The sequence below is a fragment of the Peromyscus leucopus genome, chromosome 5 (genome assembly GCF_004664715.2).
Source record: "Peromyscus leucopus breed LL Stock chromosome 5, UCI_PerLeu_2.1, whole genome shotgun sequence".
Classification (NCBI taxonomy): Eukaryota; Metazoa; Chordata; class Mammalia; order Rodentia; family Cricetidae; genus Peromyscus; species Peromyscus leucopus.
Genome location: NC_051067.1, coordinates 16,740,896 through 16,764,708, shown reverse-complemented (window position 1 = coordinate 16,764,708; position 23,813 = coordinate 16,740,896). Strand labels below are relative to the sequence as shown.

The 23,813-nt window shown below is 43.8% G+C and overlaps 1 protein-coding gene across 1 annotated transcript in view; it reads left to right on the top strand.

Annotated features, from left to right (window-relative positions):
• Kdm1b (lysine demethylase 1B) overlaps nt 1–23,709 on the top strand; it is a 40,566-nt gene extending 16,857 nt beyond the window's left edge. Inside the window, exons 8-21 of the mRNA XM_028867676.2 lie at nt 743–956; nt 2,582–2,766; nt 3,750–3,926; nt 4,247–4,321; nt 5,824–5,961; nt 6,858–7,029; nt 10,220–10,347; nt 12,632–12,763; nt 13,271–13,345; nt 16,311–16,427; nt 17,142–17,267; nt 18,095–18,211; nt 19,593–19,745; nt 21,771–23,709. Of these exons, the coding sequence (XP_028723509.1) occupies nt 743–956; nt 2,582–2,766; nt 3,750–3,926; nt 4,247–4,321; nt 5,824–5,961; nt 6,858–7,029; nt 10,220–10,347; nt 12,632–12,763; nt 13,271–13,345; nt 16,311–16,427; nt 17,142–17,267; nt 18,095–18,211; nt 19,593–19,745; nt 21,771–21,854 (1,893 nt within the window). The 3' untranslated portion in view covers nt 21,855–23,709. The remainder of the gene's footprint in view (nt 1–742; nt 957–2,581; nt 2,767–3,749; nt 3,927–4,246; nt 4,322–5,823; nt 5,962–6,857; nt 7,030–10,219; nt 10,348–12,631; nt 12,764–13,270; nt 13,346–16,310; nt 16,428–17,141; nt 17,268–18,094; nt 18,212–19,592; nt 19,746–21,770) is intronic.
• The last annotated feature ends 104 nt before the right edge of the window (nt 23,710–23,813 follow it).

Below are 23,813 nucleotides of genomic sequence, written 5' to 3'. Positions count from 1 at the left end.
AGATTCATGATTTTTAAGATGCCAAACTCTGGATGTCAGTAGCTGAATTCTTGGCTTGGAGCTGAACAAATGTTCTAGTTTCATTTCTGCTGCTGTGATTAAAAAGTAGTGTAGGAGATAATAGGGTTTATTTGGCATACAGTCCCAGGTTTAGAGTCCATTATTAGGGGAAATCAAGGCAGGAACTCAAGCACCTAGTTATATCATAACCATAGTGAAGAGCACAGAAAATAAGCACATCTTTGCTTACTTGCTTCTTTTTTCCCCAGATAATTTTCTTCATACTTAACACAGTTCAGAGTTCAGCCTAGGAAATAGTGCCGCTCACAGTGGGCTGGGTCAATTAGCAGTCAAGACAGTCAGTCCCCCACAGGCTGACGGGATCTCAACAGTAACTCATTTGAAACACCTTCCTTAGGTCTTCTGAGGTAGCACAAGGTTGACATTTAAAATATGACCATGACAGCAAAAGTGGGGGTTGGTGGAGGTGGACTGGGGATATTGGGGAAGCAGCATGCTTACCCAGTGTTACTGGTTTTTTGGTTCTGTATTGGGGGAAGAATTTTACCTAAGAAAGACTGTCTCTGGGTATCCTCAGCTGTTTTTGTTTGATTCTTTGTATGCAGCTCTGAGAATTGTTGAGTCTGGATGTGGGTGGAACAGGAGGGCTGTGGCTAAAGATGAGTATCTATCTACCCTCAGCGTGTGCATTTCCCCTTTCCTTCTCACTGATAAATCACAGAGAGTGCTGGAAGTTGCCAACCACTGGTGGTACTCCATGCTGATCCAGCCTCCCTTGCTGAAGGACAGCGTGGCCGCCCCACTGCTCTCTGCCTACTACCCCGACTGTGTCGGCATGAGCCCCTCCTGCACCAGCACGCACCGTGCCACAGCCACCACCGGCAGTGCCAGCCCGGGCAAGATGGAGCCCTCCAAGGCGGCCCCCTCTCCACTCGGTGAGAGATGTCTTGGTATCCCCTTCCTTCCATCCCTTGCCCCCTCCTTGGAAATTTAAGGGTAAGCAAACTACAGAAGACTCTTTCAGTGTGTGTGACACGGTAGAAAGCACTCACCGTTGCACGCATTTGGTTATGCAGTTGGCCTTCATATATTCCTGCTCTGCATCACAGATTGACAACCTGGATGGAAAGCCACTTGGGGAAAAGTTCTAAGTTCTGTCTGTATTCATTATATACAGATTCTGTATTACAGGTTTTATCGTGCGCACGTGTGTGTGTGTGTGTGTGTGTGTGTGTGTGTGTGTCTGTCTGTCTGTCTGTCTGTCTGTCTGTCTGTGTGTGTTCGTGACTGTGGAGGTCAGAAGAGAGGGTTTCTGATCAGTGACAGCTATTTCCATAGCATTTACATCATATTAGGTGTTAAAGGTCATCTAGGATGGACCTATGCAAATATTGCACCCTCTAAATAAGGGACTTGAACATGTGTGGCATTGATAGACTTGTGTGGGTAGGGGGTCCTAGAACTAATTCCCTGTGGATGGTGAAGGAGGATGGCTCTGTGGATCTATTGTAGCATTGTATACAATGTATACTTACCTTGAAAAACCTATAACTCCTAACAGCTATTATGTGTAGGATTTGATGAATGTTTATTTTAGGGTTGGATATCTGTGCCATTTACTGATTTCACAGACTCTGACTTACAGAAGGAAGTTCTGGGCTATGTGAGCACTGCTTTTTAGTATTTTTTCTCCCTCCTTCCTCATCTTTATGTCTCTAATGACACAAGCAGAGATAACACTCCAAAAGATACAGAATTTCATGTCAGGACAGAATGTTATTGGCTCCAAAGGAATTCTAACAACCCCACAACTGTACATGAACAAATCACATTTTTGATTGTGAAACTAGATTTTTTTTCCATTCAAGGCCCAATACTGGATGGTTCTTAACAGTGGAGATGTGGGGAGATCGAGACTGGTGCTGTTGTGGAAGCCCCAATGTTTTGAGGAGGGTGCACTGAGCCGGGCACTCAAGTACTAAGAGCGCACATTTGTGAAGACAGTTGGCAGTGTGTAGCAAAGACCTTTCGATGCGACTTTGAACCAGCAGACCTTTCTAAGATGCTATCCTAAAGTCAATCTGTTCAAAACTGCACGTGCACAGAAATTTGCTTTGGTGTTGCTTATAATTGTGAATGTGATCAGTGTGATCTAAATGCCTAGGAGAGGGGAATGGTTGAATAAGACACAGAGCCACCAAAGTTACATTTAGTGACATGGGAAAACATTTAGTTTTCAAACCCATTCAAAGTGGGTTTGAAAACAACACCTTCATAGCATTTGCCCAGCTTTATAAAACTAGCATCTAGTATGTTAATAATAGGATACTCCGAATCCTGGAACATAGCCTAGCATGGGACATTATCAGTGCTTAGGGATTCCACTTTATAATCTGAAAGTGGTGCATTCATTTTTTTGTTCTTTTTAAATCTAAAAATTACATTTGTGTGTGTGTGTGTGTGTGTGTGTGTGTGTGTGTGTGTGTGTGTGCGTGCGCACATGCTTCCTGCAGATTGGAAAGTGATAGCTTACAGAAGCTGCTTGGTTGTCACCTGTCAGTTCTAGGCATGAACCGCTACTTCCAGCCCTTCTACCAGCCCAATGAGTGTGGCAAAGCCCTGTGTGTGAGGCCCGACGTGATGGAACTGGATGAGCTTTATGAGTTTCCAGAGTATTCCCGAGACCCCACCATGTACCTAGCTTTGAGAAACCTCATCCTCGCTCTGTGGTACACAAACTGCAAAGTAAGTGAGGGCACGGGAGGAGAGGGCGGCAGTGAAGGAAAGGGGTGCGTCAAGGGTACGGGAAGGCTCTTCTGTACACAGAGTAGTATATTGGCTGTATCCCTGGCCTCTGCTCTGGAGACTCGAGTACCACTTCCATGTTGACAATTGCATACATGTTGACAACTTCTTATCTGAAATACTTGGGACCAGAAGTAACCTCAGCTTTTGAAATTAAAAAAAAAAAAAAAAATTCGGAGTACTTGAATAGGCTTCCCCAGCTGTGCATCCCAGTCCAGAAAGCCTTCAAATGCTCTGAGATCTGAAACTTTTAAGTATTCTGTTGGCACTCAGAATTTGGAAGATTTCAGATTGCATGTTCTCTAATTAGAGATGCTTCATTTGTATGAGTCTAGGCATTTTCAAGTAGAGACAGGGTCGGTCAGCCCCTGTTGAGAACAGCTTTGGCCCATACGGAGTCAGAATGAGACAGTGCATGAGAAGGTGCAAGGCTTGGTTCAAAGAGCCATATGGGTGTTGCCAGGACGGCAGAAAGCAATCAAAAGGGGATTATAAGCCCCAGAGCAAAGGTTTCTGTTCAGCTCTGTCCCTAGCCAAGCAAGCTCAGTGCTTTTAACTCTGTAGGACTGCATAAATATTTAGGCATCAACATAGCATCTGCTTGAAAAGACGGAAGGTAAACCGGAAGCGGGGGAGCAGGAATGCTAGGTTTAAAGAAAGCCAACTAGCCAGCCATGGTGACACACACCTTTAAATCCCAGCCCTCAGGAGGCAGAGGCCAGCAGATCTCTGGGAGTTCAAGGCCAGCCTGGTCTACATAATGAGTTCCAGGCCAGCTAGAGCTACAAAATGGGACCCTCTCTCAACAACAAAATGTAAAAATAAACTTTTAGCCCTAGTTTTTTGTCTTTCAGATTTTTGTTTGTTTTTAAATTGGGTGACTTACTTTCTTGCTCTTGGTTTTGGTTTCGTTGTAAACACAGGAAGCTCTTACTCCTCAGAAGTGCATTCCCCACATCATCGTCCGGGGCCTTGTGCGCATTCGATGTGTCCAGGAAGTAGAGAGGATTCTTTACTTTATGACGAGGAAAGGCCTCATCAACACAGGCGTTCTCACCGTGGAACCTGGCCAGCACCTTCTTCCTAAACACTACCACAATGTAAGCAACCGGCTGTGCAGCAGCTCTGCCTTTGGTCGTGTAAGGGACTGATGTGTTGCTATGGTAGTACTAGAAGCCACGGAAACCATTGGCAGAAGGAAGACTTGTGAAGACTCTCTCCCAGGAGACTAGCAGCTATTTCTCCAGGCTGTAAGAAAAAAGAGGTTACTTAAGACAGGTACTGTCACGTACCACAGGAAAACAAATCCTAGTGACACCAAAAATATAGACTAACACTGTGGCAGTTAGAACCTTCCAGAGCAACTGTAACAACACCTCGTCACCACTGTTCTAACGAGAGTTTTGTTTTCTTTTTGAAGAAATCGGTTCTGGTTGTTGGGGCTGGTCCAGCAGGCTTAGCAGCTGCTAGGCAACTACATAACTTTGGGATGAAGGTGAGACTCTGGGGAATTGGAGGTGGGGACAGATGGTTCACTGCTCCTTTGCTCCAAATTTTGTAAGACTTTGAGACCAGTTCCTAAATTTAGTGAAGAATAACACACATACACTGCTTTCTTTTGAGACAAGGTCTCACTGTAGTCCATGCTAGCCTAGAACTGAGGTCACATGCTTGCCTCTCAAGTGCTGACATTAAACACCACACCTTTTTACAGTAGGTCCTAGAGAAGCTTTGGCATTGGCATTGAGTCAGTCAGAGCAGGTAGAGCTTGGGGAGAACTAACATGGAATCTACAGAAGTTCTTGGCAGCTTATTATTAACCAGTGGAGGTGATGGAATAGTTTGGAGCAACAAATGAAAGCATGGAAATTCACTGTTGGGGAGGTTTTGAAATACCCAGTTAGCTTTTTTCCTTTTCTCCGCCCTCCCCAATATTGAGGATGGAACCCAGGGCTTCTATTATGCTAGGCAAGCACTCTGCTCTAGCCCTCAGATTTCTTGATGCAAACCAGTCATCCTTGGACTCTTACTTGGGAAAACAAAAGCCATGGCTCTTGAAAGCAGGATGGAATGAACGATAACGTGGCTGAGCTAGAATTATGACTGCTTAGCACCTAGGGAGGGCAGAACAGTGTGCCAGTTGCTGGAAAATGCCTTACTTCAGCTCACAGCTCACCAAGACAGAGACTGCTAGAGGGTGGGCACAGAGGTACACATACACCTTGAATCCCAGCACTAAGGAGGCAGGCCAGCAGATCTAAGTTGGTGGCCATCCTGGTTCTAGGCCAGTCAGGAATACATAGTGAAACTCTGTCTCAGAATTTAGTATCTAATCCTTATCAGATCAAGAACCTTCACCTAGCTTTTTCTGATTTGCTAAGTTGGACTCATTCTTCTGTTTACAACTTTGCAAGGACTTTGCTTTTCATTGAAGGCAAAGTTAAATAAACAACAGGACCTTCTTTTTGGTGACATATTCAAAGTCACGGTTCAGGTTGTCAGAGCAGTACTCAACAGCTGGGCCTAGAAGATTTTTTTTCTCCTGGGTAGATAGAGGACTCAAGTTGTGGGTCACATCATACTACTAGCAAAACAAGAAAGTCAGTTGGGCAGGAGGAAGTGTTTGTGGTAGGAAATCCCTCCTGTGAGCTATAGAAAGTGTTTGGTTATTTCAGTAGCAGACATTAGGCTCAGTGTCTCTGGTTTGCTTTTTACTTGGGAAACCTCAAGATTATATTACAGGTAAGGCTATTAATATCCAGAGTCTGGGGAGGCTGCCTTTAATGTTAAGCCCTTGTATACTAAAAAGAGATAGAAACATGTGGCTCATTATTAAAATTGGAGAAAGAGAGTGGGGGGGTGGAGCCACAGGCTGTAGCCCTCCTCGATATGTTGGTGGGGGGTGGGAGTGGGAAAGAATGCCTGGAGGACTCATTACTCTCTCAAGTGATTGAGATAGCTTAGGAGACCATCCATCTCCCTTATTTATCTTTTTAGGTGACTATCCTGGAAGCCAAAGATCGAATCGGAGGCCGAGTATGGGATGACAAGTCTTTTAAAGGCGTCGTAGTGGGAAGAGGACCCCAGATTGTCAATGGCTGTATTAATAACCCAGTAGCACTAATGTGTGAGCAAGTGAGTGTCTTGAAGACTTGTATTGTAGGCAAAGGAGAGAAAACTTGTCTCTGTTTGCATAGAGGATTAATATGGAGCTGGGTGAAGTACCTGCTAGCATCCTCAGTGCTGGGGTGGGCTAGGGAATATATTAATATGCTTCCAGAGTAGACAGCATACACAACTTCTTCCTTCACACCCTCTGCAGAGTACAGAAGAAGGCTTACACATGTGCCTTTCCCATTAGACATTTAAAAGACTTTCCCCAAGATCTTGAGTTTTTATTTGGGGATCATTTTCAGGCCACTTAATTGGTTCATAATCAAGCCCAGGGTTGCTAGATGTATCAGGTGAAAATGTAGAGTTCTTAGGTAAGTCTGTCTTTCAGACAAGTCTTTTTATTTTTTATTTTTTTTTTAGTTTAAGTATGACCCAGATATTACATGAGATAGTTTGCATGTAACATCTGGGGCATAATGAATACTTACAAAGGATGGTATTTCTCTGAAAGTCAGTCTCCTAGCACCCTGTCTGTTATCTTGCCAACCTGGTAGGTTGAAGGTGATTGTTTCCCCCGAAAGGTTTTGGCGTCTCTGAGTGTAAATGACCATTTGCATGAAGAGCTGAAGTGGAGACAGGATGTTTAATAAGGACAGGCAGCCCACAGCACTGAAATAGGAGCTGAAAATGTAGAGTGTGGTGCCTGGGAGCTGCTGTTGTCACCCTCCTATCCCATAAAGTGGGGTGTTTCCGACTTGACCCTAGTCTCAGCTTCCTCGCCTGGCTATCCCCCAGTGAGCACACAGCCTCTGTTTTCGTTCTTAGACTCTCTCTGGAGAGTGCTAACTTCAGCTTAGAACTTGTAGGTATTTTTTTCCAGGAAAGACTTTCACCCTGTTCTTCTTGTTATTTTGAAGCTTGGCATCAGCATGCATAAGTTGGGAGAGAGATGTGACTTAATTCAGGAAGGTGGACGGATAACTGACCCCACTATTGACAAGCGCATGGATTTTCATTTTAATGCTCTCTTGGATGTTGTCTCTGAGTGGAGGAAGGATAAGACTCTGCTCCAAGATGTCCCTTTAGGAGGTATGGGGAGAACGGTGGTATGATGGTTCCCTCAGTGTCTGCAGGAGGGCCAGTCTTCACATACATTATTCTTGATGAATGCTGCAGATTTTTCTCAGAGGTGGGCAGAACTTCCCTGGGGACCTTTGCTGCTGGTGTGTATGTGTGTATGAGACACACACACACACACACACACACACACACACACACACACACCTTACTTTGAGTGGTATATTGTTTAACAAAATTATCTAAACATTTACTTCAGTCTCCCAGAGAAACTTACTTTTATGGAAACTTGTGATAAGCCCTCCGTGCATATGGTTATAGTTGTTAGCCCATATATACTTTCTGAAGGTCTCTGAATATCAGGATTTCTTTCCTTTCTTTACTTCAGTTGTAATAGATTAAGTTTTTTTTTTAAAGTATGTTTTGCTTAATGCATATTTTAAAGTAAGCAAATCAGACCAGAACTTTGGTACTTAAATGGGCAATAGTAATCACAGCTCTTAAGCCCTTGACTACCTTGACCCATTTCCATGGAAGAACCAGCTGGGACGTTGTCTACTGCCTCCTACATTTCTGTTTATGTAACCCACAATTTTGTGACCTCTTATTTTTCATTTATAGTTCTTGGAGGCATGGTATTTTTTGAAGTGTGACTGTTTGAACTCTAATATGTTACTCTCTCTGTGTATTTTGATGTGCGTGTTCTCACTTCTCAGCTGATAATGTACTGTATTTCAGTAGCTGGTGTTTGAGTTTTATTTCTGTTGCTGTGATAGACTGACAGAAAGCAGCTTTGGAAAGAAGGGTTTATCTAGCTTAGGTTACAGTCCATCCTAGCAGGGAGGTCACAACACATCCCCAGTCAAGAGCAAAGAGAAGGAAATGCACGCATCCTTTAATTACACAGTCCTGGTCCCCAAACCCGGGAATGGTGCTGCCCACTTTCAGGCTGTGTCTTCCCACATCCTTTAAGGCAGCTGAGACGATCCCCCACAGACAGCCTGGTATGTGTAATCCCTCACTGAATGGCTTCCATTCCCAGGAGATGCTACTTTGTATTAAGTTGACAATTAAACTAATGGGCACACAGGGCATGCCTCTTCATCCTCCTCCTCTGCCACCTTTGAGAGACCTGACCCACAGATTGTTGTTGGAAAGGTGTTGGCAGACATGACAGCCATCCCATAATTCCCAGAAATACCCTCAGGCAGTAGGGCCATCAATCAGATATGTTGTGGCCAGACCAACTGAGCAGCTGTTAACCTCTTGGAACTGAAATTGCTTGGCTGACTTGAGAAGTCTCCAGATTTTACTTTTTCTTTTTGAGACAGTCTCACCATGCAGCCCAGGCTGGCCTTGAACTTGGAATCCTCCTGCCTCAGCCTCCAGAGTGCTGGGATTTTAGGTGGTGCCCTCACACCCAGCTCTCTTCTCAATAGTTTACAGCTGTATGGCAGACACTGGCTGGGCTCTCTTTACATTTCTTTCTTAGTTACCCACCTTGTTACAGCTTTTTCTCTTGGCCTTGCTTTAAAACGTTAAAGGAGGCCCAAAATAATTTATAAGTAATTGCTTAAGCTTAATATTTTATTTAAAAAGTTTTGGTAGTGCATACATATATCTCTATGAAGTTATGGCTGTATCTGCCTACATCTCAGTTGTCTGCAGTCTCAGTGTAGCTGGAGTGAGTGAGTGAGTGAGTGAGTGTGTGTGTGTGTGTGTGTATGCTTTGTGGGGCTAGAGGTCATTTCACAAGGAATATGGACTGAAATTTTAAAATATGACTTACATAAAATATAGGTTAGAGCCCCTCTTAGTCTTCTTATGCTTAATTTCATGCTGGGCTGTAACGAAGGTGTTTCTCCTCTTTCACAAAGTGACGGGAATGTGGAGACTGCAGCAGGCAGGGGTGGGGCTGCTACAGAGGGCTCCAAAGGTGACAGAGAGCTCAAGACCCAGGGCAGAGACCTGGCACAAGCCGGGGTCCTGGCTATCTCAACATGACAAATTAGTTAAGAATTATGACATTTCAGTGAGAACTTGGAGTTGAGGCTGAGTCAGATCTAGAGTTACACACACACACACACACACACACACACACACACACACACACACAGCTATATACTGTTAATACATACAAACCTTGTCTCAGAAAGTCAAGAGCTCCGACCAGTCTTAGTAGGAGACCTTTTGTTTACCCCGCCCAAGGTGCTGAGTCCATTTTCCAGCTCTGAAAACAAAACAACAGATGCTCAGGGGTGGTTCTAGTCAGATAGGTGCGTAGCCCTTCATAGAAACCTGGAGTCCAGGACGTGTGGGGGTGATCGGCGTCGTCGTCGTCGTCGTCACTGAAGTTACCAACGTGTGCTAAGATGCTTGGAATTAGGCAGGAGCCAGAGCCCTCAGCCACCAAGTGTGCACCCCGCTGTGATTGTCCAGTTAAGCCAGTCGGAACCATTTCACAGGCATGTGTCTCGATAAAATTCCAGTTGAATGGGATAGCTAGTGCTGGAATTAGAGCACACGCCTGCACACAGCACTGGGGAGGGAGTTAGCCGCTGGATAACACCAGACTGTACTCACTGGAGGGTGTGCTTAAACTAGACGGCAGGAAAAGCAAGTCCAGCAGGGCTAGGATTTACCCCGAGAGGATTTAAGACCTGTGTGGCCAAGCCTCAAAACGGGTAGGTAGGTCGCAGTTGCTACTTGGGCGAAGCCAGCAGGTGTTCACCCTGCTCAGTCAGCTTTTGAAACTTAATTGTGTGTGGCACCAGGAATTCATTAGTGGTGTTGAGGAAGATGACTGACACAGCCAGAGGCCCCAGGAGACTGCAGCCGTATTTTCATTAGCAAGGGGAGAGGGCGGAACCTCAAGCCACAGCAGTCAGAGCAGAAGGGCATGGCAATCCTGTCTGCACGTATAAGGAGACTTTTTGCCACATCTTGAGCAGAGAGGAAACCGTTTCTCCACTAAGCAGGAACTTAACATGTTTTAATGTCTGGCTTCTAGCTTTGTTTCCATTAAGATTAAGCATTTGCTTGCGGAGGACTCAGCCCCATCAAGTTTATTGCTTATTACTTATTCCTGAGTTTGCTTAGGAAGACTGGAAGATTTGGGCTCTGTTGGGGAAAGAAGGATCGGGAATTAGACAGGAAATTGCTTCTCAACTGATTGTTTTGCTCTGATCCATTCCTGCCACAGAGAAGATAGAGGAGATCTACCGAGCTTTTGTGAAGGAGTCTGGCATCCAGTTCAGCGAGCTGGAGGGCCAGGTGTTACAGTTCCATCTGAGTAACCTGGAGTACGCCTGTGGCAGCAGCCTGCACCAGGTGAGCCAAGGGGCCTGAAATACTCTGGCATGAGCTGGGGGAGCCGGCTCATCCAGGACAGTGCTGCTGCATCAGCTTGTGGGTCTGAGTTTGGATCCCCAGTCCCCGGGAGAGCACCAGAGGTGGTGGCATGGCTTCTCATCTCAGTGCTGAGGAGGCAGAGACAGGAGGATCTGTGAGGCTTGCTGTCAGCCAGCCTTGCATTTCTCTTTCTCTCTCTCTCTCTCTCTCTCTCTCTCTCTCTCTCTCTCTCTCTCTCTCTCTCTCTCTCTCTCTCTCTGTGTGTGTGTCTGTCTGTCTGTCTGTCTGTCTCCAGTGGCTGGAGTGCCACTGCATACATATACTGGTTAGACCCCAGCCTTCCAGATCTGCTTCTCTGTCTGCGCTGTAAGCTCTGACAGTCAAACTCAGGTCACAGGTTTATGCAACGAGCACTTTTACCCAGAGAGCCATCTTCCTGGGCGCTTTTGTAACCCAGGCTGGGTTTGAACTTGTTACGTAGCTCCAGTGCCTCTTGCCACCACCTCCCATGTCGCCGGGGTCACAGGCACATACCACCACACTTGGCTGGTGGTTTATTTGACTTTAAAGGTAAGTATTGCTCGGTAGCCCAAGCCAGTCCTGAACTCAGGCTTCTCATTCCTCAGCCTCCCAGGTGATAGGGTTACAGACCCGTGCCTCCATATTGCCTGTGAAGAAATTCACTCTGTACACTCTAAGGAGGAGATGCTGGCCTGGACCAGAGAGGGGGGTCAATGGTCTTGTCCTTTGCTGCTCTCTCCCAAGCCCCAGTCCCAATCCTATGCAGTGGCCCTGGGAGGCATTTTAGTGGAACCATGTTGTTTAAAAACACTGCTCCAAGAAACCAAGATAATGTAGCATTGCAGTTCTGTCCTGTTTGTCGTGTAGAAGTCAGTTTCAGGCTTACCTAACTCATTTAACCAGCTGGGAAGCTAACACTCCATTACCCTGCTTAGAAGCAGTTATGAGGACACCTATTCTGCATTACAATTTGAAGTGAACCATTTTCCCCAAGCATGCTGGGTCTTGGCCTCTATGGAACTCCCCCTCCCTATGCTGAGAGAAGTTTGGTGTATTTTCCTGTGGGGTTGAACAAACGCAGTTTGACTGCCATAGAATTTGCCTTTGCCAGAGTTGCTGATGAAGAGACACTGGCCCACTGGACCATGTGGCTGTGGCAGGCCTTGCCCCTCCCCCATCCCCTCTGCCCTCCTAAAAACTGTTAGATTACATTCCTAAAGGCAGCCACCAAGGTCTATTCCCTTATTGGGCCGCTTCCACCTCCTGAGGCTGATTACAGGGTCCAGCTGTCAAAGTATTGAAGGCCAGCCATCAGAAGCCCCCTCTGGCTCACCTAATTAACCTGCCCAATCAAAATTAAACACCTCATCCTAACATGAGGTTCCCCCTTTACCGTTTTAAACCACCATTTGTCCACGTGCCACATCTGTCTCCCCTCTGTGCAGAGACAGTCCTTTGTCCCTGCAGGACACATACCCCGGCCCCTTTCCCCTGTTCCTTTCCCTTCTTCATCCCCATCTCCTTTCCCACCGCATCCTGGCCCTCTATAACACAGACCTCCCCTTCTTCCCTTCATAAGAATGACACCTGCAAGGTCATTGGCTGCTGTTTTTCTGCCTGACTCAGAAAGCAGCCACTTTAACTTTTCTTCCCTGCTTAATAAGGGATCTCTCTGTGAAACAGGTGTTTGGGTGTGGTTTGTGCCTAATCTGGGGTCTGGAGGGAGCCTCGCTCTGCAGCAGTCCCCTTCAGCTGATGCATAAAATGAACTTTTTTTCTTTTCTTTTTTTTTTTTTTTTAATCAACGAGTAGTACCAATTCTCAAATTATTTAAAACTTCTTCCCGCATTTGTCGTGTGTGGGTATACACGTGCATGTGTGTAGACCAGAGGACAGCCTCATACTGTCCCTCGGGTGCTGTCCACTTGTATTTATTTTGAGACAAACTCTCACTCTCAGACTAATCTGGCCTGGAATTTAGGGCAAGTGCTAGAGTTAGAGGCATGAGCTCCCATGTCCGTTTGGACCTTTTGCTCTAAAGTAAGCCTTTCTGTGTGTCCCCCAGTTTGCCTTACCCAGACAGTGGTGTACGCTGGGGCTGCTTGGTTGTCCTCACTTCTGTGATTGGTACTTTGCCCTCCTGCCTTGGGTGCCTTTTCCCTCCTGGAGCTCTTTTTGATATCCTCAGGGGCAGCTTGTGTGTTTCCATTATGTATCCCTAACATGTTGTATTGTTTCCCAGGTGTCTGCACGCTCCTGGGACCACAATGAATTCTTTGCACAGTTTGCTGGTGACCATACTCTTCTAACTCCTGGATACTCCACTATCATTGAAAAACTGGCTGAAGGACTAGACATTCGCCTCAAATCTCCAGTGAGTTTGGACGGTGGGAGGCTCTGCTTTTTCCTTGTTTGGGGAGGATCTGTAGCTCTGAGAATGATTCTCAGGGAATAGGTGTTTGTGTGGACAGTCAGCCAGTGTCTCCCAAGGCTTTGAGGGTGCAAATGTAGCCTGAGAAGCACAGCATCCACTCAGTAAGTAGTGCCTAGGGTTTGGAAACCAGAGTGGCCGGGGCACAGTTCACTAATACAGTGTTTGAGTAGCTCATGACCTTGCTAACCTAATCTTAACACTTCATCATCCCAATGGGCTGACATCATCGTTGTTTCAGAAATGATCTGTCTCACTTTGTGCTATAAGAAAGGGTTTTCCATTATCCTGACATGTTTATAAACTAACTCTTGAGTTCAACTGTAACCACTCAAGAATGCTGCATGCCCAGCACTTACTGGTCCGCATAGCCTCAGCAGTACACACACATGCCATGGGAGTGGGAAAGTCCTGACCCTCACATTGTTTCTAAACGTTTGTCTTAAACAGGTGCAAAGTATAGATTATACTGGAGATGAAGTGCAAGTTACCACGACAGATGGTATGGGGCATTCTGCACAAAAGGTAGGTGCTGGGATCCCACTAGGATAGAGCACTGTACTGCCAAGGACCTGTGGAGAAGAAAACAGTCTTTGCTATCAAGCAGTTTGTCCTTGGCAGTCTGCCTAGAGACTTGTTGGTTTCTAATGAGTAGGTCTACCCATAAGTTGACGGTAGCTTACAAATCTGAAATAGTCAAGCACCATCTAAACACATGGCAGATGGAATTCTGTGTTCCTTAAAGTGGGTTCTGTGGTACACTGGTCCTAATAATTGAATAAGAAAATTCCCTGAGCTGGCTCGATTGAGCTCTAATGTGAGGGCCTGGATGTCATCCTCAGTTCTTCCTCCTGAAGATACCTTGGTCACATGAATTTAGGAAATGTTATATAGTACAACCCTCTTAGGGTTGAAAGGGATGCTCAAAGGGCTTGGAGACATTGTGCATTGAAGAGACCTGTTACTTCAATTCTGTACTTTTACCATGGAACTCTTTTTAAATTCAAGTTTTCGTCTTGAAACTGTACTCTCATGGAGCTTAAGTCACTTGATGTCACTTGGACTTTTGGTAAATAGCTTCAATAGGTGCATAGTGCAAGGTGCTGGGTCTCGTTCCTGAAATCACAATGTGAAGCCTAGTACTGGAACATAAAGGCAGTTACTTGGGATAGAGATTGAATAAACCCTGAAAGCTTGGTTATTTCTGGAGCTGGAATGATGATAGAGATCTCACTGATGGACCCTGTCACCTGTCGGCAGAGTAGCTTTGCTTTCTCCTCTCCGTTATCTGACACCTTTTCACAGTCCTGAGTGTTCATACAGAAACAAAGGCTTGCATGTCACACAGGGAGGATGGGCCTAGAGGTGCCATGGGTTGGGAGTGTCTTAAATTCCTGTCATCAGCTGGCTGGGAGAGCATGCAGTGGTTCTCAGCACCCTGCAGGGATTCTCATTGAACTTGGCTGGGTATGTTTCTCAAGCTCCTCTGAGATTCTCTGTAGCTTGCTGGAGCCACTGGGCAGTGCTGTCACTGTAAGCTCCTGCTCTGTAAGTTCTTCTTAAGGCTAGCATCTTAAAATTACAACTCAACGGAAGTAATTCTGTGTCTGCATCTTAGTGTCTACAAGAACATGATGCTTGGTGTTTCCCTGCCTGGTCACCCTTACCCTCTGCTGATGTTGGCGAGACATATGCACTCCTGAGCCTTTGTATTTAGGCCTTCCAGATGAATTGGCATAGCTACAAATTGTACTTTGAAATGTTTAAAGCAAGTATTTTTATTATATGGCTAATATTAATCAGTTTGCATTGGATGTCTTCTTGAACATGTAAGTGAAAGCATTGCAGCCCAGCTGGGAAGATAAACTTATGGCAGACTGTAACTCAGTCTAGGTTGCTTTTGCAGAGAATGAGCCTCATTGTCCCACCAGAGTGAGTTTGTACCACTGAACTAGTGGCTTACTCAAGAGCTGCTACTCTTGGGAGTTTTGTTGGTAAGACTTCTAGGTTTTACTTATTTTTTTACAGTTGTCATGTCAGCTGTTGTTAGGCAATGACTATTTTGGTCATGCGGATGCTAGTACATGCAAATAGATTGTAGGCAAGAGAACATATTTTATACTTTAAGACTTTGGGGTGGCAGAAAGTAGTGACAAAACTCACAGAACTCTGGACTTGCTTTGATTCTGGAATTGGTGGTTAAACCAAATATATGGAATATTTGAGGAGAGTAGATAGGATGTTGAGAGTTCAGTTGCATTCCACCTGCAGTTTCATCTAGTCCTGCAGATATTGAAAGGCAGATACATTTCTTTCCCTCCTCCTTCCTACAGACTCCCTTGCCGCTAAGGTTTTCCCTGTAAGTGAGATGCAGCCAGTCATATACACATCTGGGAGATGGAGCCTGTCTGGCTCTGCTTCACTATTGCTGCCTCTGCTGAGAGCATAGTGGTTAAGGTGCTTGGTTCTGCTGTGGCAGGGATAGCAGAGGTCCCATGAAGCCAAAAGGCAGGGCAGGAGACACGTGTTTTGCTGGTACAGGTCTTTCTATCTACTGGTAGCAGTAGTAATGACTTTGTTGATTCTGGAACTAGAACTTTCTGAATGGTAAGGTGAGACAGCGGTTATCCATGATGGCTTGTTATTATGTGGCCTCAAGGGTCCTTCCCCCCCCCTCCCCCCACAATAGGTCCTTGGTGTGTAGCCTCCGTTGGCCTTAACTTTCTAAGTGTTAGGATTATAAGCCTGTGCTACCATACCCAGCCGAGAGTTCAGTTTGACCTTTAAAACTACTTGAGACCTTGTAGTAAAGTGCTTACTGCTTAAAAAGTTCTCATGTGGTTTCACAGTTTATAACCCTAGTACTTGTGATTTGCTTATCAATTATGGAGCATATGATTGCCTACTAGTTTTAAGTGGTCCTCTGATTCTGAGATCAGTAAGGACAAGCATTTCCTGTATAGACTATTGACAGGCATGGTACTGAGAATGACAGAACAAGCTCTGAATATTTTGGGCCCTCCCTCCCCCTTTCGTTTTCATTTTTTGTGGACAAGATCCGACTGTGTATCTGATTGGCCTGGAACTTGCTATGTAGTTCAGGCTGATTTTGATCATCTTGTCTCTACTTCTGGAGTGCTAGGATTACAAATGTTTACTACTATGCTTAGCTGGGCCGTTTCCATAAATAGCACTGCATTTCAGAGATGAAGGAAGCATGCTACACTCCTGACCCAGCATTATCACTAGCTATCAAGAAAGTTCTTTATGTACATTCCTGTGTGAATGCTACTTTTGCTCAACTAGGCCCTATTGAGCAATGAACAACCTGTGTGATCTCACATAACACCCCTTGTTCTTAGAACATAAAGTGGGATATTGACAGTTTTACAACTGGAAGTAGAGCAGAGAGAATGCTCAGGTATTGGTCTGAGCCACTGAGAAGTATGGGTAGTTTCAGATGCTGTGTTGTGTTAATTGTTCCCCACAGGTATTAGTCACTGTACCATTGGCCATACTACAGAGAGGTGCCATCCAGTTTAATCCACCATTGTCAGAGAAGAAGATGAAGGCCATCAATAGCTTGGGCGCAGGCATCATTGAAAAGGTGACCTAAATTACCTTAGTCTCAGAACTCAAGAGATAGCGCTGGCTGATAGTTTTGTTTGGATAATAACCTTTTGTACAGTTAGGCAAACAAAAGGGAGTAAGTAAACAGAATGTACTATATACATGTATGATTGTCAAAGAACCAATTTACTCAGTTAAAAATTGGGGGGGGGGAGATATTACGAAAAAGTTTAGCTTTAAAAATTTCTGATGTAATGTGGATTAAAAAAGGCTAGCTGAATTCCATTTTGACTTTTAGGAGAATCGGTTCTCTTGAACCCCTAGATGGGGTCTCATGTAGTCTAGACTGCCTTCAAACTATGTAGCTAGGGGTAGATTTGAAGTCCTGGTTTTTACCTGCCTACCATGCCCAGCAGGGAAATGAATCTGGTTATCTATAACCTGGCTTTGCTATAAGCAGCTCTTAATTTGTTTTGTTCTCGTGTGTCCATCCTCTCCCTGGGTCCCAGTGAGCCCAGGGGTTTTTTTTTTTTTTTTTTGCAGCCATTATGGTCTCCTTTAGCAGTCAAGGCAGTGTGGGAGACACTAGGCCTTTTGAGTGGTCTGTAGCTTATGGAAGCTCAGGACTGAATAGGTGGGGAGTTTTGAACCTAGTGTAGTTGTTTCTAAGTAGACTTGTAGGTTGCACTTAGAGATGGCCTGTGATTGATTGACACAGGGGGCGCTTACCCTTCTCTTGCTTGCTTTCCAGATTGCCTTGCAGTTTCCATATAGATTTTGGGACAGTAAAGTTCAAGGGGCTGACTTTTTTGGTCATGTTCCTCCCAGTGCCAGCCAGCGAGGGCTCTTTGCTGTATACTATGACATGGACCCCCAGGTAAAGTTTTGTGGTATGGTTTGAATTCCTTTCTTGAAGGTTAGGGTTTGCAAATTATGTGCCATGAGCAGGAATGAACCACGATTGCATAGATCTGTGTATGTGTTTATATTCTGGGGAGGATGCAGCAACTGGGGCATTTCCATTGGGAAAAGAGCCCCAGTCCTTGCCCTGTTTTCTTAAAAGTATCAGTTCTGCTCTCTGGGGGAAGACTCAATGCTCACTTTCAGGTTGAAAGTGAATTCCTCAGGTAAGGCCAGCGACAGCACAGTGAAGAAGTGGACCAAACTTCCTAACTGTTGTCTCTGCACTAGAAGGTTGGATATGGGATGTCCGCGTGAGGGCTGTGATGGGAGTCGATGGGAAAGGTAGAAATTAGAGTACAGCCCTGGGGGTAGAAAGCTGTGGGAACATCCCTTGCAGCTGTGCTACCAAAACAAAGGAGCCTAGCCACCGTTTCTACTTTTCATCACTTTGGGGAAATGTTTTAAGGGGGTTTCATGTAGGAGCCATGGAAGGTTGTATTTAATTATTCCTGCAGATTTCTTTCTCAAACTTACTGCTGCTTCTCAAACAAAATTTCATAAACAGCCAAGGGAACTTTGAATTTGACATTTACATTATTTCATGAGTGTTTCTTTTCAGCAGGGGACTGTAGTAGGGGATGAGTAATGTGCATGAGGAGAATGGATGGGGATTGAAGTAGAGATAAAGGACAATGGGACACAATGAAATTCAGTGTAGGAGAATGAGGCCCTTGTGTGTGGAACTGAGCCTTTACAGCAAGTGTCCTGTGCTTTTTTTTCCCCCGTGACCTGCAAAAGCAGCAGAGTGTACTGATGTCCGTAATCACAGGGGAGGCAGTAGCATCCCTCAGGACCATGGATGACAAGCAGGTGTTACAGCAGTGCATGGGCGTCCTTCGGGAGCTGTTTAAGGAGCAGGTGAGAAAAACCCTCCTTGAGAGGATTAGCGTGCTTATTGTGGATATGATCTGAGCAGGTGGGACTGGAAGCCAGTCTGCATTACTGAATACGAAGGGATCAAGACAGGCCACATTAATTTTCCTTGCAGTTTCCCTATCCACATGAGTAACCAGCTGAGTATCAGGACTGCCATAGCAAAATGCCACAGCACAGGTGCTGAGACTTACTTAGTTGTTTACAGTTCCACAGGCTCAGGCCCAGGGTTAAGATGTCTAGCTGGGTTGGTCTCTGTAGGACTCCTCATGGTTTACAGATGTTTTCCTTGGTATCCTCGAATCTTTTCCTTCTGTTTTCTAAAGACAGAAGCTGGTCATACTGAATTAGGCCTTCTCTTAACACCCCCATTATAATCCAGTTACCTAGTAAAGATTCACATTTCCAAGTTCCATTCGGATGGACTTAGTACTTAAACTTGGATCTGTCAGAGCTGTAGAGCAGCAGTCCACAATACGACTGTCTACTTTTTCTCATCACATCAGTTACACTATCTTCCTTTCTAAGACTGTAAAAGTCCACATTTTCTATAGTTGCCATGTTTACCCAAGCTGTAATGCTTTGACTACAACATTCTTTAAAAAGAAAACGTCTTGTGTATAAATATGCATGCCATTACACACACGTATTGGTCAGAGGACAACCTCCTTCCATTGTGTTCTGGAGATCACTTAGGTCATCAGGCTTTGGCAGAAGTGCCCTTACCCACTGAGCTGTCTAGCTCACTGGGCAACCTACAACATTCCTTTTAAAGAAGGATGTTTTCTAAAATGTTCTAGTGCACCACACGAACAAGTCTCTCTACAAGGAGCTCCAGATACCTTCTTTCATTCTTTGGAGATCTGGAAGTAGTTATGACCTGTCTTCTAATTAAGAGTAGAAACAGAAGTGAAATGACTCAAAATTAGAATTTTGAGGATCATTCAGCTGTTGCCAGTTCTTTGTAAAAGAGGATCTAACTAGTCATATAACTGTGACAGAGTTATGCTCAACTTTGGTTTTCACCTGGAGTTTCAGTTACTTGGAACCATAGTTTATAGGGAAGTATTTCTCATGTTAAAGTTTATCAGAGGCCAGTGGACAAAACTGAATTTAGTTTATAGCCACTGTAACCATTCGTTGTACAGGATGTGTCTTTGCAGGTGAAGCATAGAAATGGAGGGATGGAGTGTGGCTGGGGAAGGGACAGAGTTAATGGGAAGGAGGGACAGACATGCTCCTGCTTAGGAGGCTACCACAGTAAACTCAGGCCTACAGGAGGAAAAACTTGTTTCTAATTGGGTTGTGGTGTATCTAAGTTCCTTTTTGGTCCTTTTTTAAACATCATTTTTTGTTTGCACATAAGGAGGTCCCAGATCCCACCAAGTATTTTGTCACACGGTGGAGCACAGAGCCATGGATCCAGATGGCATATAGTTTCGTCAAGACATTTGGAAGTGGTGAGGCCTATGACATCATTGCTGAAGAAATACAAGGAACTGTCTTTTTTGCTGGTGAGGTACATATCTTGACATCAAACCCAATCTTCCTTTTTATTTTCAGTAAAAATGGCTCAGTCTTAAAACCCAAATCAAGTATGTTTGAATGTCTCGTGACTGCACATGGTAGAAGCCCTGTCCATTCTGAAAGCCTGCCTTATATTTCTCCTAGTAGCCATTTTTAACTGTCTAGTTTCCTGTGAACAGATCATTCTTGTAGGTGTATCTTCCTCTTATTTATATTGATATTGTATAATTTAATATTAGACTCTGGCTTGTTTTGTTATATTAAAAATATAGCTTATTTAGTCTCTATGCACCATTCTTTTAATGCAGCTATTTTACTTAGTTGGTATCCATGCTCTTTTAAGACCAGGCCTCACTCTGTAGTCTAGGCTGGATTGCAACAATCCTCCTGCCCCATACTCTGGAGAGATTCCAGGTGTGAACCAACACACTTGGTTGGTATGTTTTTAACTGTCATGTGCAATGGAATGTTTACTGCTGAGCCAAGGTGTTCATGGGTTCTATTATTAAACAGCTTTCTGCTTTCTTGATAGCTGTTTTGGTGCCCGTCTCCCCTACCCTTCAGTCAACTCCAATTTACAGTCAATTCCAATTTACAATTCACGCAGATCTCCCTCCTAGCTGGCTGAAACCCTCCAGTCTTTGCACTGTGCACTGACAGATTATAGTATGGTCTTCTGCTGGGTGGACTCTTATCTTATCCTTAAAGAACTAGTCTTTCATTCTAGCAATTTATTCCTGATCACTTTCTCCCATTTTTTTTTTTTTTTCATCCTTACATCTTCTGTCCTTCAAACTCTTGGATTGCCAACCTTATCTCTTTATTCGACTTTGGAAGAGATGTTAGGTAATCTTTCCACTTTGAAATGAGTGTTTTTATTGCCATCCCATTCTGACTCAACAATTGTCTCATTTGTTATTTGGGCTTTTGAAAAAGGTTTCCTGTTTTCCTTGCTGCTTGTGAGGCACATTTGAAAAGCCTTCATAGCTCTAGCAGCACAGCACTGCCTGGAAACCTTTTCTATAGTAACTTTGCTTTTGGCATTTTGGATGCTGGAAGGCTCAGTGGTAATTAGGAAGGATACTTTGTATTTAACAGAATGCCTATGTTTTTCTGAGAAGAGGGGCATGTTGGAGGGGTAAATGTGTGTCAGAGCTCAGCCTGAGGTGTGCCATTTCCCTGGAGCTGTCCACCTTGGGTTTTTGTTTTGTTTTACAGAGATAGGGTTTCATAGGCCTGGAGTTTACCAAGTGGATTATGCTTGCTGGGCAGAAAACACTTTAGAGACCCACCTTCCTTGAGTTGAGAACAAGGGTGTGCCAATCACTATATCAAGCTGTATAGACATGTAAATCCTTGTGCTTGAAGAGGAGGGACATCATCATCATCTGCTCCCTACACCTAAGTGCTTTGGAGACCAGCCTGCATAGCAGCCTGCACTATGCTTCAAGCCCCAAAGGCTGACATTTCCCAATCTTTGTAGAACTGTTTTGCCTTTTGACAGTCCCTGTTCTCCGTCCCATCATAAAGGCAGCCTGCTCTATTACAAGTCTACCTGCAGTCATACTCGGTCTATTGTATGGGGTTACGAGTCTAGTTGTATCTTAAGCCAGCTGTGCAAGTTGCACACAATGGCCATATACCAGGCAGCATTTGCCATTTGCTTCTAGAGGTGGTAGTTTTAGGCCAAGATAGGATTTACTCTTTGCTTTCCCTGGGTAGTTATTCTCATGTTCTTCTGAACACTAACTTCTGAGGCTTCTGTGATTCATACTTTCTCCCCAGTACTTAACTTTTACTGTCCTAGATAGTATTTCTATGGATGCCAGAGTACTTGGCAGAGACTTCAGATACATGTTGTAGAAGTCTGGTAAAGCATAGTAAAAGAAGCCAAGGTTCAAGGCTCTGTCATGAACACATCTTTTTTAGTTATACCAGAAAAGGTGTAAGGTCATATGACCTGTTGAATTCATCATTTCTTTATGCACAATCTTAAAGTTTCTTTTTTCCCCCACAGGCAACAAACAGGCATTTCCCACAAACTGTTACAGGGGCATATTTGAGTGGTGTTCGAGAAGCAAGCAAGATTGCAGCCTTTTAAAAAAAAGAACATGTATGGACTTAAGCTTTCTTCTGTGTCCCAAATGGAAAAGGTTAAAACACAAGTTGAACTTAAGTTTTGTAAGAGAGAGGAGACTCTGTATAGTAAAATTGAAATGTTTCTGTGGTGATAGGAAAATGTAAACCCATTTCACTCTTCTGAAATCACTGACCCTCAAAATGCTTCTAGGCACTTATATTTAATTTTATTTTTCCATAGGCCCAATTAGTGCTGAGTCCTGTGGTTTTCAGAAGGTGGCACAGTGTAACCTAACATTGAGACCTTCATTCTGGTTGGGGGTTCCCTTCAGACTGGACATTCTAGTTGGCAGATTACTTTTCATATATTGTGAAAACAGGTAATCCAGCAGGGGTCACTAGCAAACTTAGAGAAAGCCATGTGTTTTTCTGTGACAATTTATCAGTACCTTTACCAATGAGCCTTAATATTTTTACACAGCTCCAATCTTTGGGCTTTACTTAAAATTTTAATTCTTTTTTGATACAATTTGAAGGTATGACATGAAGCTTCTAAGCTATTTTATACTACATGTATTTCTTTTCATTGGGTATTCAAAACTTAAGATTCAGGTATATTTTGATATTTTAGATCTGTGCATTCATCAGGAACACAAGACTCACAATCCCTTAACAGTGAGTGTGTATGTTACATTTTCAATGGGTACAGAATGTTTTCACACTATAAAACAAACTAAAACCATTTTTGGGTGGGTAGCACATTTGAAATTTGGCAAAAAACCTTGTCAGAATAATTAAAAGCCCCTCTTCACTTATTTTTAAAGTGACTTTCACAGTGTCTAATATTTTATATAGTTTACAGTAAGTTTCCTGTAGGCAGGTCCACTGGAAAACTGCACAACAATTTAATTATCTTGGTACATAGCACATACTTTAAGCCATATGTTAAAGTCTGAACACAGCAAAACTTTTCCACTTCAAGATTCAACATGGGTTTCAGGGTCTTTTAGATGCCTATTCTGCCAAGAAACTTCAGTTGACAAACTAGAAATATGCTTTTGTTTTAAAAAGTCTTTGAACAACAATTCTTTGAATTATACTCATCTGGTTTTAAAAGGGGGCTATACAAAGGTCTTGAAAGCCACTTTTTGAACTTAGGTATTTCTGAAATTCAAAACTTTGCTTGTTAACAAAAGATCTTACACAAAGAATGTACAGTGAAGCGAGCACTAGAGAGTCTAGATATACAACCTCCCCATCAGAGTATGACACAAGCCAATGACTACATATTTAAAAGTTAATTACTCACTGTACTTAGAGGTTATTTGTTGAGACTCATTGGTACTGATAAGGGAAGTATTCTGCTTTAAAGTGTAAGTAATTAAAATGTTTAGTGTATGTGAAGTGATAAATGCAAAATGTTAAAAAATTTCAGTCTAAGTTATTTAGTTTCTAGACACTTGAGCTTGTATTATGCCATTTCGTATAAATGTGTATTTAATTTCCTCCCCGTTTTAAGTGACAAAATTCCCTATTTTGTTCTACAGGAACTATGGTACTTTTGAGTTGCTATATTTTTCAACCTCTAAGATTTCTGTTAATGAGAGCTGGGCAGTGGTGGCGTACACCTTTAATCCCAGCACTCAAGAGGCAGAGGCAGGCGGATCTCTGTGAGTTCAAAGCCAGCCTGGTCTACTCAGTAAGTTCCAGGACAGCAAGGCCTGTTTCACAGAGAAACCCTGTCTCCAACAAAAAAAATTTTTTGTTAATGATCAGAACTGTATACTTACAGTGATAACTACACATCATGAATAATTGGTTATGTAAAACTACATAAGAACTTTTGCAAATACCCTTAATAAATGGTTATAGCATCACTCTGTCATCTTTATTTCCAATTCTTTTAAACTTTTGGTCATAAGCATTTACTACCTATTTCCATTTCTTTAATAGTGTTCAGTTAGCTGGGTGGTGGTGGTGC